General features: G+C 42.8%; 1 protein-coding gene across 2 annotated transcripts in view; it reads right to left on the bottom strand.

Annotated features, from left to right (window-relative positions):
* Window positions 1-10254, bottom strand: part of CAPRIN1 (cell cycle associated protein 1) — a 29453-nt gene extending 19199 nt beyond the window's left edge. For both annotated transcript variants that reach the window (XM_082058991.1, XM_082058992.1), the window contains exons 1-3: window positions 10095-10254; window positions 9564-9763; window positions 641-703 (exon numbers count right to left, since the gene is read on the bottom strand). In XM_082058991.1, the coding sequence (XP_081915117.1) occupies window positions 641-703; window positions 9564-9761 (261 nt within the window). In that variant the 5' untranslated portion in view covers window positions 9762-9763; window positions 10095-10254. The remainder of the gene's footprint in view (window positions 1-640; window positions 704-9563; window positions 9764-10094) is intronic.
* Window positions 10255-20884: the final 10630 nt, after the last annotated feature.

Below are 20884 nucleotides of genomic sequence, written 5' to 3'. Positions count from 1 at the left end.
GTGCTATTAAACTGTTCTCATCTCAACTCACGAGTTTTTTTCTCCCTTTCCGGGTGTCCCTCCAATCCCACTTGGAGGATCAGAGAGTGAGTGAGTGGCTGCGTGGTCCCGGTTGCCACATGGGGTTAAACCACGATGTCACATCTGCTGCACTGACAGCTGTGATATACACATGGATGCAGATTATTTTGAGAACCCTTCAGAACTTGGTCTAAGCTACATCTCTGACTACACTGCACAATATTTACAAGCTACCACCAAGTGACTAAGCTCCTTAGGTTCTCCCTGGGGACACTTCTGCAACAAAAAGGATGATGTCCACAGAACCACTAAGGTATCATTTAGCTCTTTCAACAGTTCTAGGTTAGAATGTGCAAATTTTCACCACAGCTTATTTACAACCTAACCTCAACAACCATAAACCATTATAACATGCTCCTGTACATATTCTTTCAGTTTCTGACTAACAGAAAAACTGAGATGTTCTAGGCGATAAAAAGCTGAGGCCAAGTCAGAACTCAGAACAAAGGGAAAGTGGAAGTGAAGTTCATCCCTTCCTTCCCCACCAAGATCACAAAGATCACAAAGCAATTTAACACAGATCTTGTTAATATTTTTTTTTTTTTTTTTTTCTTTTTACCAGTTGATCTTGATTCAGACGTTCTCCCTTGTTCATTCGTTCCTGGTAATCATCAAGTTTGCTCTGAAAAGAAAGAAAAATGCTATTATGAGGAGCCAAAAGCAAATAACTGCTTTATTCTACTTGTGCTAAGAAAATCAGGTACTGTAGTATTAGAGTAAACACAAACTGAAACACATCCCACAAGCATGTAACAGTACCCAAGAAAACTTTTCTGGGTTAAAAAAATGTAAATATTTTGCCCAAGAGACAAACATTTTAATGTTATTTGGCTACCACAATCCGCCTCCACAACTAGTCTCAATTTCACAGGAAAGAGATATTCTTCCTGATGGGGAGAGCACTCCCAATGCACATTTCTTCAGTCCAAACAACAGAGCTGAACTGGATTCTAAGTCAGAGCTTATCACCACTGTATCGCTGCAATAACAAAAACATGACTGTGAAACAAGTCAATGCTATTAAGATTCAGAACTGTACTTCTTTCTACTTGCATCAGTTAAGATAGTTTTAAAGAATCTGAAAGAGTTTTCAATCCTTTGTGCAAGAATGCCCACCAACACAATTCATATTAATAGCTCTAAAATGTTATTGTTCAGGAGCACTGAGATTTCTTTTTCATAGAGAGAAAGTGAAAAAAAATATCACTAGGTAATTTTCAGCAGGATCAGTTCTCCAACCTGCTTAAATACAAAACCACACAAACCACTGACATTAGGCAAAAGCAGGTAAAACTTATGCACGCCCAAGTGACAAAGAACCTACAGGTTAAATAGAAAGGAAGCAAAGTCTGTAAAAATAACATATCTAAATATTAAGCTCTAAGTTTTCACCATTTCTGTATTACCACATATGACTGTATTTTTTATGATATTTGCCTTGGTCTTATTAAAAGAAAGCCATTCAAATGAATCCTTTACAATTATCTTCCCAATCTAGCGTAACAGCACCACAAAAATGAAAGCAAACAGAAACACTTCATTTTGAAATGTAAAAAAAAAAAAATACAACCCTGGTGCAGCCATCACTTCAGAGTTTCTACTTGCCAGAGAGCGACATGTTTTTTTGGTGGTGGTGGTCTTTGTTCTTTACTGTATTTGTTTCAGGACGTTTCAGTTCAATTTTACTGATATTTTTCTAGCTAATTCAACTTCTATGCTCAATCTGAAACCTTTCAGAAAGATCCAAGTCTGTGAAACAGTTTAATAAGAATGCTCCTCTTACAAAGGATTTGATGCCCAGCATCCCTTACAGAAACATATAACCACCATCAAGAGACTCGGTCCTTTTGATGTCACCTAATGCCAGCACAGGTTATTTCTTTGGAAATCCTACAGGTCAGATTCAACACTTAGCTGCTTCATCTTTCAGCGCATCAGAGACAGTCACGGCCTAGCCAAAGTCAAAGAAGAATTTCCTGAGCTCCAAAAATACATGACTAGAAATTTCACACTGGGGACAGACACTAGGGGAGCAGTAGTTGTTAAATGCAGCAGCCATGGTAATATCTATCTATCTATATATATGTAAATACCCCCGGAAGAGCATCTGGCATATTGAAAATGTGTCACAAAACATTACAAAAGTAAGGTCATTTTGCTGTTCTACATACTCATTTGAGAATAGATGATGATATGGTTGGACAATCACAGAAGTAGTTTTCATGATCTGAGAGACTGTAGCTGAGCTGTGAAGTCAAACTGCAGAGTAAGGAGCTCAAAACGTTGCAACGCCCCAGGGCAAAGCCAGCCCAGTTGACCAACACCTCTGGTGCTTAAGGGACCTTATATCCTAAGACAAACGGGCTCTCCAGAAAAAGAAATTTGTAGAAGTTCCTACTTGCTCAGGCCACTTACTCCCATGCTGCAGATCACAATTCCCTTGGTCACACTGATGCAGTTGTTTGTGAGGCTGCAGAGTAAACAGGCTGCTAATGTGAGCCAGTTTAAACAGTGTCGACAAAATTGTATTTAAAAAAAAAAACCTAACAATTTCTGTGATCCAGTTTCAAACACAAAACAATAACAGTAAAACAAACAGGATGGATCATCAAATTCTAGGAGAACACTACTTATATCAACTTTGTTGTAGGAAACATATACTGCAAAATTAAGCTGCAAAACACTCACATAATCCATCTTGGTGGCTAAGGGCACAAGAGACAAAAACACCCTAAATAACTAAAATTGTTTCTGCATAGTTTTTCCATGCAGCCTTACGTCAGCACGGTACCTTCAGATGTATCATACTGCAATAAACTATTCAAACGGTGCATAAGTTTTTCTTAAATGGTCAAATATTCTTAGGTCTAATGTAGATGCTTTGTTAAATTTTATGCAGCAATTCATCCATGAAAAAACAAAGAGCGATCATTTTATTTCTAACCACTAAGAAGAAAAATTACTTCTCTTTTTCTTCCTTAAAAACATCTGTATCTGAAAGGTAAAAGTGAAAGAGGGAAAGCTCTTTCAGCTGCAATGCAGAGGACAAGCAAATGTGTATTTAGTTACGTGTTATCACAAAAATTTCAAATGCCAAGTAAGCATTTTTCTATTTTCCCAAAGACACTGTGAGATCCAAATGCTGCATTACACAAAAATATTAAGGAAGCAAAATGCTTTCTTTTTAATCTGTACTGTCAACAGCAATCTAAGAGCAGCATTAGGGCTGTAAAGTAACTGCAGTAAAATCCCTGCTCACAAATCTACTGCAGTGTCTGCAAGATTTTCTTAATTTTAGCCCCCCTTACACAACTTCGCCCTCGCTCATCATGGATATACATCTTGAAGCATAAAAGTTAGGCCAGCAGAAAAATTTAAAAAAAAAAGAAGTGGTAAAGTGAGCCCATAAACTATTAAACAGGTTATGAGTCAGCAGCCCCCCATTCTGCGCAAGGCACCGAGCTTCAGCTCTTTTTCTACTGCGATACCTTAAGTATTTTGGAGTTTCCTAGGAGAAAAGCTGTACGTGTAGGCTGCCAGGGTGGGGAGTGCAGGGGGAAGCTGGTGCTGTTCATTGCTTAAATATGCCCTACATTTTAATAGGAATTCAAAATTGAGTTACTTTATTATGGTAACAGATACCTTCCCCTCACACTCAAGTTCTTATTACCTTCAGTGAATTGCCTCAAAAATGTCATCCCTAAGTGGGAAAAAAAAACACAGTTACATGACATTGGCTTCAAAACAATATTGGTTTTTAAAATGCCTGACCACTCAGCTGTGCTGTTACAATCATTTACAGTGCTATGGTATAAACTGGATCACTGGAATGATCTGATTAAAAATAACCCTTAAAAAGGGGGACTAGGAGGAGGAAGGCACTATATTTAATGAGATCATTTCAATAGTGTGTTTTATACCAGTTACAGCAGCACAAGTGTAGATGACAAGGTGGAAGGGGAGAAGGCAACCTCTTCAACCAGCTGAAATAAACATTTTGTAACACACACTTCACTACAAGCAAAGAAAAGATGGAGGGGACTATTCCAAGCCTGTTTTCTGAGATCTCTCCAAAACTGCATTCTTTTTAACAGCATTAACTTGTTTTACATTTGTCATTTGTTCCCACTCCACCATCATCTCCACACTCATTCAGCAGTTTAACTCGTCAGCAAGGACTGCCCAGAAATTACTGAAAAAGAGTCTTCCCATTTCCTCAGAAAAACAGACAGGAAAGAAAAATCAAAAAGGTAACCCAAACTGTATCAGGAATGAAGCACAGAAGTTCAGAACTTCTTAAAAAAACCCCACAGTTCTCATATTCACTGTCTGAGTACACTTCCTATTATACATACACACCTAACACAAGTCCCAAGCAGCTGTTTCAGTCCCAAGGTATAACCAGTAAGATGTAATGAAGCATTAGCATCAATACTCCAGAACATGAAACACTTATGGGTCTTCTGTTTAAACTAAATTAAATGTTTGAAATCGCACTAGTAAATATTCTTGTTTTTTTTTTTTTTCCCAAAGTGTATTAAGTTTGACAGCTTCGGAAAAAATATCTGCATTAGTTTTTCAGTGACATCTCAATTCTGACACTGCAGTCTCATGATCAGCTCATCACAAAAGGGGAATTCTGCTCACCACATGTTCCTGGCCCTCCCCACATGCCACCAAGGACAGCTGTGTGGGCAGGTGACAGATCCCAGAGCCCACCACACACACAGTGACAGAGATACAGGAATGGCCAGGGGCGGGACCCACTCCTTCCCAAAGAAACGCGGAACTGGTGGGTACATGCAGTCTTTTAAATTCAAAAGCAATAAAGTGCTTCTTCCATAACCTGAACTAATTTAAGCCACAAATGAGTGAAACTCCTAAAGGTTTTGGTGGCTGCATATAGATGTTCTCTTCCCAAACCACCATACCGTATTTCTTATAGAATCAAGAGGAATCTACAGCTAAGTTGACTACACCCCAAGATCTGGATTTTGTTCTACACATAATTTATGTTCAAAATGAGTTACTTTTACAACAGCAAGTGAATTCTAGAACATAAATTGGGGTTTCCCAATACATTCTGTGTAGCTTTTTCTTCTGAAAGAAGAAGAAAATGAAAGGCATCAACAAAACATTCAAGCAGCATCTGAAAAACTTAACCAGATGATCTTCCACAGCTTGTAGGAGTCATATCTAGTTAACAGAACTTGCTATGAGAAATAATCTCTATGCTACATTCAACAGCTAAAAACAAACCAGGGCAAGCTGAAACCAGGAAGTACCAAACACCAAATAATTTCACAAATAAACCTGCTTGGTGTTTAAGAGATGAAGCTTGGTTACCCAAAACCGCTATCGAAAGAGGTTTCAAAGAAAGATCTGCACTTTCAACGCACAGTTTCATACCAATTTTGCCATTTTTTAGTTTCAATGTCACGTGTATTAAATCTGAAACCAAGCTTCTCAAGGAGAGCTTCTGGAGAGACACTCGCAAGCCTTGAACATCCAAGTGGCCTAAATTATGGTGCAAAAGCACTTAAGAGCGCTGCGATGGACGGGCAACCTGAAGCGCAGTGCTTCCTGTCATCATTAGCTGCATCTACAAGAACAGAAAACTGACCTCGGCTTTTGCTGTGGGTTTGTAACTGTTCCCTACAGGAAATCCCACATTTTATTGAACCAAGTGAGATCAACTTGAAATACCCATCCAGTGAAAATTCTTGCCCAATAAAGACAGAGGCACTTTTTAAGTATTCATTTTTCAACCCAGTCAGGATTACACTTAATTGGGAATTCAGAGATGGGTTGATAAAGCAACAGCATGTTAAATTACCAGCTACAGCTGAAATGTGCCATTGTTTTAACTGTATACGCCACATTCAAGTCACTTTAAGTAGTTCAAGCTAACATGCTTCCTTCATGTTTACAGCTGCCCAAAAATAACGTTTGTGATCACCTGCCCATACCTTAAATCATGTGTCAGCAAATTATTTTGTCCCTCTTACAGAACAGCTGGTTTTAAAAACTGTTTTTACAGAACTCATGCTTTATTACACAAGTTGAAAGCAAAAATAACTTTGTTTTCTTCGGTTGTCATTGTATCAGGACGTGACTTTGATCTACATTCAATCAGCTTAATTTGGAAAGGTTTTTCTCTCTGAAAACAAAAAGCAGAAGGGGCAGGAAGAAGAAGAAAACGCGGGTCTTACTGAAGAACTGTCTCCTAGCGAACCTGGAGAGCCAGCAGGGTTCTAACCTCAGACAACTAACAAAAACCTAGTGGAGTCCATACAACTTTTAAATTAACTAAGCTTGTCAACATATACTGAACTTGCTTGTCTGAAAGTTTTGTAGAGAAAATACCCCTCAATTAGCCCATCCCATGCACACACAAATACTTAGTCACCGAAGAACAGAAGAAAACAGGACAGCATTTCTATCATTTCCAAATAGAAAGAGTTGAAGAGAGAATAGACATTTTCAGGGCATGTTTGCACACACATTTATGAGCAGCAGTTCAATTTCTCCTAGTTCAACACAATACTCATGCTTCCAAATAATGAGGTCACTTTGAGAAAGAGAAAAATGAAAGCATAACTAATAAGCTGGTATTTTCAGTTTATACACAGAGTCAAAATATTCTAGAACTAAGAAATAATATGGTTTGAACTTATGTACTGTATTTTGATGGTCACATTTTTGTCCTCAGAATTTAGAAGGAAACATGACACCACATAATGTACTGCAAAATTTCTAATTTCTTCATAAAGGGTGACCTTTCTCCACTAAAAGCTCCACACACCATTTAAAATCCAAAATGGTGCCCCTTACAGAGCAATTATTTTTCATCCTTCAAAACCATATGTCTAAGTCAAGTATATTTTTGTATTCATCCTCAAATACAAAGCTCTCACAATCACCTCTACTGTCCTTCACTACCAGCTGCTGACAAAAAAGGATTAAATGTTCAACTAAGCATAAGTTTTCAGCAAGATTTATTGGATTTTCAACCCTCTCCTGCCTGTGTAGTATCCAGTACAACTTATGCATGGTTAAATATATATATTCTCATCAAAAGGTTCAAAATAAAGGAAAATGAATTTTATAAAATAAATTTACCAAGTAATAAAAGAAAAAAATCCTGATTGCCCCATGTGTACAGTAAGATTTGTTTTCAGGACCCTAAGCACACAATGCTCTCTTTATTAAGGCATGTTAGTTTAGTAAAGAACTGTCAATTCATCTACCACAGGGGAGGCTCAAGCCTGAAAACGAGTAACTCTGCTTTAATACCCAAGAACAATTTATCTCATGACTTTTACAGTGTTTACACAAGAGTCCTACTTCAATACACTTTGAAACTTCTTCAACCCGTTAAGATCTAAGAGAAACCTTTGAACTTTAATTCATCGGCATGAGGGCACATCTGGCTCAAGATCCAGCCTTTGCCTTTTCTTTTTTAAGACCACACTGGCTAGCACCGAGTACTCCAAAGAGATACTTCAATTTTAATGGAAAATCATTCAATATAACCCACTTCCAAAAAAAAAAAAAAAGACACTTTGTCCCCTGTATTCACTTCCTATGACATCATAGTTACAAAAAGTCAGCAGCCACAGACACACAAAAGGCCCACCAAAACCAAAGGTCTTCATGAGACCACCAATTTTCACTCTCTTCTGCCAGAATAACTGTCTCCCACACAGCCTCTGAAATTAATATACTGTCGAAGTTTACTAAAAGTTCAAACAGAATGGCATGGCTAAGCCAAGTGTAAATTAGGGGTAAATTGTTTATTTTAAAAATAAAAATGCTACTAGAAAGGAAAGTTGTTGCGCACACCAGTAAGTGTGCTTATCTTCTTCATTACAAGTATAGAACATATCAGAAGAATGTTCACCTGCTAATTTTAGGTTTTATACATTTTGAACATCCTAGACAAATATTTTTGAGTATTTTTGTGTATGTTAGATACAACAATGATTTCAAACCATTTTATTTTATTGAAACAACTAGAGATGTACAGAAAGATCTGCACTTTCTCAAGTTGAGTACCAGTGTTCTTGTGTGCGCACATTCATATGTATTAACAACAAGTTTAAGACAGACATCTTGTCCTCTCTATGCACAGACAAGGATCAAGGAAAGATCCTCCAATTCTAAAACTTATCAAACGAGCTCCTGGCTTGCTGCTTTCTGCAGTTTCGTTTTCAAGAAATAGGAAAATTCAATGACCATTTAAAGTGGGACACTACACTGTGCACACATTTACAGATAAAGCACAGAGTGTTTTATTTGCAACAGACTGTACAGACTAACCTTCTGGTAATATTTCCACCTTCTACAAATATGGAATACTTTGGCTACTAGGAACTAAAGTGCTAGTTAAAGATAAGCAAACAGTAATTGTGCCTGTTTACTTCTAAGAGCAAAAATAGATGTAAGGCTAAAATGCAGACACAACATTACTTTTTAGCATTCCTTAATTTTAGTTTAGTAATCGAGCATTTTGAGCAAGTCTTCAGGCTACATGTGCATTAGTATTTTTCTGATGGACACCTTACACTCTGTAGCTTGGAAAGCCCTGTGAGGCTCATTTAATCCAGCGACACCAAGCACTGAGTAGGTGCCACATAAACCGTAAGTAACCACAACACCCTTTCTTTTCTGTCACAACTCGAACTGTCTGAGGATCACGGATTTAGTAGCTGCTATTTCTAAAAATAACTCCTTAAAGGCCGCTTCCAGCTGACCTAAGACTCCGAAACGGGTGAGCTTAAGGCGATGAAAAATGAGAGATGAAAAAAAAAACAACCCAGAAGCAAGGGGAGGGTGGGGTGGCCGGCGGCCCCCGGCTTTGTGCAGCTGCTGGCACAATGCGGTTCCACGGGGAGGCTGGGGCGGCCTCCGCCGCCATGTTAGCGCCGCTTCCATGTGCCCGGACTCGGGGGGAGCGGGTCGAGCCGCAGCCCCGCCGGGGCGGGGAGGGGACAGACCCCGCGGCGGGAGAGAAGCGGGGTGGGGAGGGTTGGGGGAGAAGGGAACTGGGGGGCTGCTCGCAGGGCCGGGCTGGGGAAGGCCCCAGCGAGGGGAACAAAAGGCGGAAGAAGCCGCGCCGGCGGGGGGCTCGATGGGAGCGGGGGGGCGGCAGCCGCGGGCCCGCCGGGCGCTGGCGCACGGGGACCGCCCGGAGGGCTCCCGGGAGAGATCGGCCCGGGGAAGGGGACCCCCCGAAAAGGGAAGGGGAAAGGCGCTCGACCTTCTGGAAGCTTCCAGCGGGCGGCCCCTGGGGGCGACGCCGGGAACAACCCGCAGGCCGGCTCGGCCGGTGGGGCACGGCTGAGGAGAGGGGGGAAATAGGATGGGAGCGCCCAGCGTTCCCTCAGCTCTCCCGGGGTGAGGGGACGAGCGACCGAGGGCCCTGCGCCCACCCGCGGCGACCCCCTCAGCCCGCCGGCCGAGCAGGACGGGGAAAGCACCTTTTTCTTCTCCAGGTTGCGCAGCTTTTTGTCGATCACTCCCAGGATCTGCTTCATGGCCTCGGTTTGCACCGAGGTGATGCTGCCGCCCGATGACTGCGGGGGGGCGGCGGCCGCCGCTGCTGCCGGGGCGGCCTCCCCGCCCGGGCCCGCCTTCCCGCTGCTGCTCGCCATAGTGCTGTTGGTAGCCGAGGGCATCTCTGTGTGAGGGAGAGAGCGAGAGAGAGCGCGCGCGTCACGGGGGAACGGGCCGCCGGAGGGGACACGCGGGAGGGCGGGCGCGCACACGCGGCCACTTCCCCACGCCCAGGGCGCGCGCGCGCGCTCGCCGCACCTGCCGGCGCGCGCTCTCCCTCACCCACCCACCCGCGGAATGGACTCGGGGGGCGGGGGGGGGGTGTCACGTGACCGCGCAACCTCGCGCCGCTCAACGGCCGCTCGCCGAAGCCCCAACGGTCATTTCCCCGAGATCGACCCGCTTTCCCCTTCCCCTCCCGCCGGTGACCGGAGGGGCCTCGCCGCCCTCCTCACCGTCCGCGTGAGTGGCCCGGGGGAAGGGGGGGACTCAGTGCGCTGCGCTCTCGCTCTAGGAATGGCCGCCTCAGCGACTCCAGCCGCGCTGCTCCTGCTACCGCTGCACCGCGCTACTGGGGGAGAGAGCGGGGGCGCGCACGGCGGCGCGTAAGGCGAGGCGCCGCGGGAGCGAGCGGCGCGGGGTCCTCGCCGCTCGGGGCCGCCCGCGGAGAACGCCTGAGCCCGCCGGCCCTGCCCAAGCGGAGGAGGCGCTTCCTGCAGCGGCGCCATCGTTCGGCTCGCCTCCAGTGGGTCTTTCAGGCGCGCAGCGGGCGCCTCAGCGCCAGACACAATAGGCAGGCGGGGCAGCCGGGCCCAGCGCCCCGCCCGCCGGCGCGTCCGTCCCCGCCGGGCCCGGAGCTCCGCACCGAGCCGGGTCCCCGTGGGGAGAGGGGACAGACCCCCTGCACCCCAGCTTGGCTCTGGTCCCGTGAGACGGCGGCGGCGTTGAGCTGGTTCTGGCCGCCCTTGTGGGGCAGGCGCTGGGCCCCGCTGAGGCGCTGGCTCTGAGGCGGCCGCGGGGTCTCCTCACAGCCGAGCCCCTCGTGTCGTTCCCGCCTTCCTGGGAGCGAGTCCTTCCCGCCATAAGCCTGGCTCCAAAAAGCGTTTTCTGCCTATTCGTGCCTTTAGGGCACGTCCCGAAAGCTGTGGGAGGTGTTCCGGAGGGTGGTTGTGCCGCAGGTGTAATTGGGCCTTAATAACTGCGTTTCAGTCACGGGAAAGTTGCCTCATTTCTGCTGGGGTTTGCGGTGGAGTGACCTGCATCTCCCTCCAAATATAATCCATGAATGCTATGTAACATTTCAGTTTTACATGTTTGCAATGAGGGTGGTGAGAGCCTGGCCCGGGTCACCCAGTGAAGTGGTGGCTGAACCATCCCTGGAGACATCCCAGGCCAGGCTGGACGGGGCTCTGAGCAACCTGAGCTGGTGACGATGTCCCTGCTCATGGCAGGGGGGGCACTGGGGGAGCTGGGAATGTCCCTGTGCCTTTTCAGAGAGGTACAGCTTGAAAATGAGATACCCCAGCCTTCAGTGGGCAAGGCGTCTAAGTAACACTGGAAAGGTTTTAGTGTTTGTCTTTCTGGAATTAGTGGATGGAAGGTTCTGGGAATATAAGGCCCTGAAAATGCAATTCCCAGTAATTGCCGATTTGAGGTGGGATTTTGGATTGTAATACCAGCTTAATATTACATTTTTACATTGTTTTTTAAAGCTGATTTTTTCGTTCGTCTGTTTAATTGTGGATCCACACAATCCGTTGCGTTAACACAAGAAAGCGCTGGTTTTTGAACGACCGAGCCAACCTAATGGTTCTCCACCACCAAGAGACCTCTCATACCTTTCCTCACCAAACCCCCGCAAATAATCACAGAGTCCTCGTTTCCATCGTGGTTCTTGCTTCCCAGGAATTTGATAGCAAGAAACTGCTTTCTTTGACCTCATCCTGTAGCAAATTCTGAGTGGTCAGATGTTTTATTTCATTCCATCTGTAAATACTGCATCTTATGCTCCTACTTTTTGTGTACACCTACATTTCCTGTAGCAGCTCAATGCTCTGTCATTTTATATTGAATTATTTGCTTTCCCAATCACCTCTTTTTGCATAACAGGTTATAAGACAACTGTAGTAAATCACCCAACCCAATTATTTCGGTTCAAGAAATGAGATATAAAATAAATATCTTCAAATGTTAGAAGTCTGTTTCTGTTCACCAAGAATATTTTGTTAATACCATTATACTTACAACATTTAATTTTTACTCATTTACTTCTCCAAGCCCTTTACACAGTGGTTGAAATGACCTTTTTTCCAAAGCCAAATGCAGTTTCTTCGTGAACACACTGAGGCTTTTTGACCACAAAATATAATGCTTTAAAATAATATAGAATTCTTTCATCCATCCCTATTAATTTCTCCTTTTTCATACATTGTCATTGCAATTCTGCATAAATTCTGGGCACTCAACAGCTTAGGCAAGTTTTTCAGCCAAGTCATAGGATCCTAATGTAGTTTGTACTCAAAACCTGTATTACTGAAGAGCTAAAAAAATCTGCAATAAAAGAAAAATCAGAGCTGATGGGAGAATTGATGACAATAAATTAAGAATACATGTTGAACTAGAATAAAGCCCCGATCATGTCCACCAACATGAGATATCCATTCTTGATGGAAAAGCATAATATCAAATAGAGAATGTTAATGGTTTCAAAAACAATTAAAATACTGCTCCTGAGAACAGTTATTACATGAGCACTGATTATGTGGCAATTACTGCGTCAAAGCTCTTTGTAATTCCACTGGATGCAGTTTTGGTGAGTCAAAGAGGGAACCAAGACTATGGCTGAGTTTACATGCTAAAGCATAAGTGACTATAAGCAACATTAAGTACTTATCTTACACAGGGACTGCAGAAGGAGGAATTTCTTATTATACTGAAACAAAACTCTCACACGAACAAGCTGTACTGCACAGTCAAACTTAACATCTCTTGGTACTTAAAGTGCTTATAATTTTAGGCAGGTCACGCTGTCATATATTCATCTACCTCTTTCATATCATTCCTCAAAAAATAAAAGGACCATAAATTTGTCATAATTCCATGCCAATAATATTGATCATCTGTACCTGACAGAGAAAACCCTGTGTAAGAATTCCCCACTGCCAAAGAACTCCTTTAATTAAAGGAGTGTTGAACCCCTTCTGATACATGATTAAGGTTTATCTTGGCAACTCCTACCATGCCAAACTGGTAATTAGCATGTGGGTCTCAACCTCTACATTTCCTAGAGATAAATACCCCCTCACCTCATGAGGGATGATCTCCCTGTAAATCCGGATTCGTGCCTCTTCGCCTTTGAGATCTTTGATGTTAGCGAGCTGGTTGGAATCACACTCGGGCATAATTACGGTGCAGATCAAATATTTGTATTTGTAGGGAGCCGGGTTTGTATTTTGTGTTTGTGAGCTGTGGAAATGGAAGGCAGCTCTGGAGCCGCTGACTTTGGAGTCACACTTGAACTAGAGAAAGAGAGGAGAGGAGAGGAGAGGAGAGGAGAGGAGAGGAGAGGAGAGGAGAGGAGAGGAGAGGAGAGGAGAGGAGAGGAGAGGAGAGGAGAGGAGAGGAGAGGAGAGGAGAGGAGAGGAGAGGAGAGGAGAGGAGAGGAGAGGAGAGGAGAGGAGAGGAGAGGAGAGGAGAGGAGAGGAGAGGAGAGGAGAGGAGAGGAGAGGAGAGGAGTCCCTGCTGGAAAAGCACGTGGAGCACTTCCACAAACACAGACTTCTAGACCACAGAATTGCTCAAGTTGGGAAGGGGAAGGGGAAAGGGAAGGGAAGGGGAAGGGGAAGGGGAAGGGGAAGGGAAAGGGGAAGGGGAAGGGGAAGGGAAGGGGGAAGGGAAGGGGGAAGGGAAGGAAAAGGAAAAGGAAAAGGAAAAGGAGGAGGGAGATAATTGCTTTTCACCAGTGTCCTGAGAGCTACTTCTAAGCGAGACTGAGGTCTCATGTGAGTTCCTTGTGAGGTCTGAGGACAGGCCGTGTCTCCCTGCAGCTCTGCCTTGTTCTGGCCGTTCCTAGGCAGGCGATCGAAGCAGATAAAAGGAGACGTGTTCCTCTCAGCCTGTGTCCTTCCATCTCCTTGTTACCCACTTCTCCAAAACATCAAGCAGTCCTACATCTAGTCAGCTTTCCCACTCTGTTGCAATCCTTTCTGCCTCCCCACAGCAGCAACTCTGACCCACAGTGTGTAGTGTTCTCTCCTTAAATGCCACATCTACTCCCTGTTCATACTCAGAATTACTCTGAATAATATAAGGAAAATAAGATCATAACTTCTATTTATTATCTGTTGGCTTATATTTCAGTAAGATCCATAAAGCTAAAATGAAAATTCACTTTATCACAGATCTATTCATCCATCATTTTCCTGACTAATCTCATTGACAGTCAGAACAGGGATAGAGTTCACTTAATTTAGAAAGACCGAGTATACAGCTCAGTTTTCAAGTGGCTAGATCAACGTATTGCTTTCATTTCCCAGCTGAAAAACTCTTTATTACGAGCTTTCAAATGGCAAAGTGTCTCCCAATGTGCTGATGTGCAGATCCCAGTGCACTGAGATGAGAAGACACCTCTTTGCAGTCTGGCTCTTGTGTACTTGTTCATACCGACCTGCTTATCTCAGGCTTTATCATATCATTTACATTTCTTATCCTAATGTCTGTTTTCCAGTACAGCATAGTCAGAAAGGAACAGGAAAGACTTAAAATCTCTTACACAAAATATTCGGATGTGGAAATTAAAAGTGTGCTTAGTAAGCATGACTAAAAGAACTGGGAGCTGCCATAAACAACACTATTTGAAACTTAACCAAGGACAGATACAAGTTGTACATAACGATTCCACTGTACAATCTTTAAATCCTCTCAATGTAACCACGAAGTAAAAGAAAATCACTGGATGGTTTGTGATTGTTTTAATATCGCGGGTTGATAATTCTCACACTGCAAGTCAGTATTTCAGGTTCAGCTGTTTTGAGGAAGACTGAGCACAGATCTTACACTAAAGGTTTATCTGAAGAGAAAACAGTGGTGCTATTAAACAAATATTTCCAAATATGTTGGTGTTACAGTTACCTGTCAAAGGCGTGCTGTCTTCAGGAATGTGGCCCCTTCCTGGCTTCTCAAAACTCTAGAATATATACACAAATCTGTTCCTCAGAGCCATATGCATCCCAGGGAAGCTGAACAATTCCACTGAAGAATTGTAAATGCTTCTGCTCCAAAAAAAACCCAAACAAAAATAGACCAAACAAATAAACAAACAAACAAAAAAACCCAACCAAACCAACCAAAACAGAAAAACCAAACCAAAGCCTCGAGCCATAAAAATCACATAAAAATGGGTAAAGAGGACCCAGTATGTTCCAGGCTTTAAAGGGTGGCTCCAAAGCAGATGGAGACTCCTTTTGACAAGGAGTCATGTAGAAAAGACAAGGGGCCATGGGTACAAGTTACTCCTGGGGAGATTCCGACTGGACACAAGGGGGATTTTTTTCACAATGAGAACAATCAGAAATTGGAATAATCTCCCCAGAGAAGTGGTGGATTCCCCAGCATCGGACACTTTCACGATCCACTTGGACAGGGTGCTGAGCCGTCTTGTGTACACTGTGCTTTTGCCAAGAAAGGTTGGACCAGATGATGCTTGTGGTCCCTTCCAACCTGATATTCTATGATTCTGTGACCCTTCAAGTCCAAACTCTTCAAATCCACTGGCCAATTCTACTCCCCAGCAATAAATGGATTCTAAACACCTTTGAAGAGCATGAGAGGTCTTCACCAGGCAGATATATGAACCACGAACACCCAGGTTATGACTCTGCCATAGCTGGGGAAAACAGAAATTTTGGAAGAGCTTTCCCTAAGGAGACTCAGTTTGTCTGAGGACCAACACAAGATTTAATGTTTTAAAAAAAATATTTATTTTGATTCACTGACATTAATAACTAACCTATTGCAGTAATAACATGTTACACTCTGAGAATTGCAATGACAGAACAATTATCTACTTAGAAAGTAAAATTAATTACATCACGTTTTAATCACTTAACAACCAAGAAATGGTCATTGGGATGAAGGCTGGGAAATGTCACGAAGAATTATCAGGGAGTGCGGTTTGCTGGTTAACAGAACATTTTCCTCGCAAACATGAAGTTTGGAAGCAGGTTTACATCAGGTCCCCACAAAGTACGTTTTGTGCGGTGTCACCGGGTCTGGAACAGACGTTGTTTGGGGACAGGAGCCCTTGTTGAACCCCAGAAGCTGAGACCTGCGGTTGGCAGCAGGAGGTAGGACTAGAGAGAGAGAAAAGCCTGGTCCAACAGCGAGCTGGAGGAAGCTGGTAGTGAAATGAGACTGGAGAAAGAGGAGCACTGAATTCCAGTTATTTTCCCAGGAATTCACCAAGAGCTGATGTAATTTAGACCAACTCAAGGCGTGTTTGGTGCTGTGGCAAGAGGTGGTTTGGTCCAGATCTCAAGAGCCTGCGAAGATGCCATTATCTGGTAGATTATGGATCACACCACAATGAATCTAAATCTGCCCAACGTCTGATTGGGATAAATATTGGGGATACACTGCTTACCAAGGGCCTTATATGACCCAGGAATTTTGTGTAGGATTGTTAGTGGGGTGACTTTCCAGGTTGCTTCAGACTGCTTGAAAAGCAGTCTGATGATTAATCTGATGATGATTAAGATAGTGACTGTGATCAGAAAGGCAGACAAACAGCAAGACAGTCTTTAAATAGAGCAGACAGAGAAAAGAAAACATTCAAATAGCGTATGCCTGTGGAACTGTGTGTTTGTTTTTGCAAGGCAGGTTGCAATTAACATTTGAAAAAGTATGTAAATAATGTTTCATGCAAATATTCCCTTGGACACAGGCTGGCAATCTATTAATTATTCAGAAACAAGACAAGCGTTTTGTCATTACTGTCTGTGGCCTGTTCTTTGCTTTAATCCGTCCTTTGGTCCTGGAGCTGCCACATTTCCATAACTGGGTCACCCAGTTCTTTCGCAACTTCGCTTTCTGCTGTGAAATGAAAAATTAGCATTTTCTGTGACATACATTCAGGGCTTCTATGAGGAGCTTGAATAGCTCCTCGAGAAAGCAAGGAATACTGACATTTGCGGGAAAATGTGAAGGAAGGAATTAATTCCTATTTGTGGATAAGGTGAATTTCCAGTGACCACTGACTTTGCCAACGCAGTCTGGGCTGAAAATTGTTAGTTGGCCAAAGGAGAATGAAAATGTTACTTGGTGCACAGGTGCGATATTAGACTTCTTGTTTGTACTTCGTGTAGTGAAAAACACTATTCTAGTGCCTAAGAATAAATTATAATAAAATATTATAATAATTATAGGCGTGATTAAAAAATCTTTTTAACTCGGGGGTGACATGAGTCATTGCGAGTGATTTATCGAGTTGAAAAGGTGGGGACATTGGAAATATTGGCGATTGTAACCACTAGAGAGCGTTCAAGAGCTGCTTTAAAAATCCATTTGTAAGTCCTCCCTTGAGATCTGAGGTGCGTGGGACAGTCCCAGCACATCCGAGTCGATCCCTAAGGAAAAATCATCTCGGAAGTGTTTGTCCTGAAAAGTGCATTTGTATTTTAGTTTTATTAAGACATGATATGCATTGAATATGCTGAGGATGAGTAAGCAATTCCATTTTATTAACTCAATAGAGACGAAATTTGCTCATAATTTGTGACCACAAATGTGCACGTTGTCCTCCCACTTTAAAAGTGCAGTTTCCAAAGCCGGTTTTATTAAAGAAGCCAAATATTTCTCGTTAGCAAAGGCAGTAAAGAGCTCTGAACCACAACCTGCATGTTCAGGAGGGATCTCTTCCTCCCTGTACAAATATATTGGGTGGCCTTTGGGAGGTTTATGCTCTTTGTCAGATAAAACCCCTTCTTCCCCTCACCTTTCCTGGCCCCAAACATCAGTTTCCAATGTGTTTCCAGTCCTCACTGCCCACTCAGACCAGCGGCTTTATAGGAATACAAATACATGTTAGCGTTTGGTGTCCTGTGACACTATTTATTCCTCAACAATGACAAAGAATGACATAAGCACTAAATGCAAACAAATTTCCATCGGTTTGACCATGCCAGTTTGACCAGAGAAGGGAGAGTTTCCAAGTCAGGACTGAAGAGAGAACGGGAATTCTATCATCTGATAGAATGGGAAGCAATAGGAAGAGTAAACTCAGCTTTAAACCTGAGTATCAGATGGTAAGAGTGGAATTGGCCAGAGGAACTTGGTCTTATTTTTTCTTCTTCACCAGTAAGAGCATGTGGAGGAGGCCAAATATTGAACATCTGTGTATCCTTGGCCTTCCACATAGGGTTTGGTCCATATCAAAAGAGAGGTGTTGGGTTTTGTACCCTCACAATCAGTGGCAGTCAGGGTGAGAAGTGAATGCAACAGTCATTTTTATGAGTAAAAATGACAAGTTTTTGCCTGAGTCTGATCTTCAGCGCTTCTTAATAATGATGTTGAGGAATCCAGAGCTAATTTTCCTTCCAGTTTTTTTCTTTTTCTGCTGCAATGTCCCGCCTTTTATCCACTAGAAGGCAGAATTGAGGTTTCATGAGCACATTTGCCAAAAAGCTGCGCATCAGGAAGATTTAGAGCCTCTGTTTTCCTCCGGTTTCACCATCTTCCGTCTACCAAGCGCTTCTCATTTCCAGGGGTCCCAAGACCTTCACAAACCCGACCTGACCCCAGCACTGCAGCAGCAATCGTGCTCCCTGCCTCCCAGGACACGCATGGAAGAATATATCATCTAGCTGAAACTTCAAGGGGAATTTTAATTAATTGAGTTGGAATTTGGCCAAGGCAGAGACTTTAATATGTCTTCTTTGCTGGTCTCTCATCCGAGTCCTTTCTCCAGGATCCCTCCTCAAATAAATCCTTTGGAGGAGCTCGTGCATCAGCAGCACTCAGATCTCTCTTATTTAATGCAGCCACTTCTGGCCTATAGACTGTTAGACCTATAGACGGAGGCCTGTTAGTGCTCTCTTTCATATTTCCAGCTTTTCCCTTTTTCCTCCTTGTCCTTAGCACCAACTCAGCTCCCTGGCCATATATAAAAAATGCCTATTCTTTCCAAGATAGAAACACTTTCTCGTACTGATAGATTTTAAAACCCAGGATGACTGCAGCAATTCCGTCAATTAGCAAAGCCAATCAACTCTACCTCATTTATCTGACAATTAGACAACGTCGTTTGCATAATGTGAAATTTAGATCTTCCACTGTCACGTGCTTTAATTAATTTACCATCCCAATGTCCATTTGAAGTACACGATGAAAACGTTGGTGAATTCATAGCCCTTTGTTTCCTACCAGCCTTGGTTTGAACCAGTTGCTTAATTTTCCATCAATTCCTATAGCACTGCAGGAGTTCCCAGCATTTATATCACTAATGGGGTTGGCTGAATGTCGCATCATTTTTGCTGTGTTCTGTAATGGCTCCTTCCAAATCAAATGCCTTCATAGCATCAAGGAAAATATCAAGCACTTTTGAACCCAATTTTTCCTTTTATTTCCCCACCAACTGTAAAAAATCTGCATATCTGATTAATGCAATTCAGCCTGATCTGAAGCCACGTGGTTTTTCTCTCCTTATTCCCATTAAAACCAGCTTTGATCTGTTGACTGTTGGTTTCATCCTGGCTAAATCCTGATTCAGCGCTGCCTTACGAGTCAACAAGTCTGTTCTTGCAAAGTGTCGTTAAATCATTCACACAGGACGATGTTCACCGTGCCAATGCTGCCTTTGATCCTTCGTGCTTAATATTAAACTGATTTCACAGTAACCGAGTCATTGCCATTAACAGGTGTTTCTTGGGGGTCTTCAGCAGCTATTGATCCTCTTTAACAAAAGAGATATAATGAGACCACCGTAAAAGAAAGTGTGGCTTAATTCTTAAAGTGATGTCTATCACACTATTCAAAAAATGGATGGAAATGCTATGTTAGTCTTTCAAATGTCACCCCCATGGCCCCATTCCCTTAAGTCCATGAATAACAACAGTCTGGGTGGAAAGAGAACTTAACAATTCAGGGAGCAACTATAGAATGAAAAAACTCACCACCAGGACATTTTCCTTTCAATGTCTATTAGTAGTCAAACAGTTTAAAAATAAAGTGGGGTTTTTTTTGGTCTGGTGTGTATGTATACATTCCTTATGTATACGTTCCTTATTTATAGAAGTATGATCAGATCCAGTCTGAAATCTCTGTATATACAGGGTTTTAAATATCATGGCAACAAGTTATGTAGATTAACTGTTCATTGGGTTAAAAAAAAATATATATATATATATATATATTTGGCCATAAAAAGTGTATTTTCTCTCAATGTTACAAAATGTGTCCTTACTTTTGTACTATGGAGAGGGCAAACTGGACAATGACCTTGCCTTTACTGTGACTTCTGTTGTTCGTTATTATTCATATCTCTGTTATGGGAAAAAAAAACCCTAGCACTCAGTATTTATGATTTGTGTTTAAAGTCCTTCTGTGTATTGTTCCCATAAACATGTTGATTACAACAGCAGATGCACACAATTACTTCTGTGACAGTAAAACACGTGGTTTCTTTTCATTGTGCTCCAGCTACATATTTTGTCTTAATCCCATACAGCATCTCATTCCTGAAGTTTTCTCTCTATTCTCTCTCCTAGCTCCCTTTACATCTTTTCATTATTTTCTCATCTTCCCCTGCCTATATATATTTTAATTTTCAGAGCTGCGAGAGCCCTTCTCTCCTGAGAACCCCTAATTTATGATATCCCTGTGTGCCTTCAAGAAGCTGCAATGGAGTTGAAGGTGGTCAACAATTCACAGATCAAGTATTTGGGTTTTTCAGAGCTCGGTACATCTTGTACACTTCCCTTTTTTGCTGTCAGTGTGGAATATATATGTGACACATCCTATGGCATTCAACGGAAGGGTGTACAGGGGTGTCCTTTCCCAAGAATAAGAGAGGTGACTTGCTTAACGTGGATGTTTTATTATGCAGGGTCACTCTGCGTTCAGGATGACTAAAGAGCAGGAAAAAAGCAAAGAAGTTTTTGTTTTTAGTTCTTTTTTTACAGGCCATTTCTCAGTTGGTTCCGTTGCTATCGCTTTGAGGACTATTTTACACGCCCTTGTGAACGGCGCGTCG

This window comes from Streptopelia decaocto (assembly GCF_964273445.1).
Source record: "Streptopelia decaocto genome assembly, chromosome: 7".
NCBI classification, from domain to species: domain Eukaryota; kingdom Metazoa; phylum Chordata; class Aves; order Columbiformes; family Columbidae; genus Streptopelia; species Streptopelia decaocto.
This window is presented reverse-complemented; position numbering and strand designations above follow the sequence as displayed.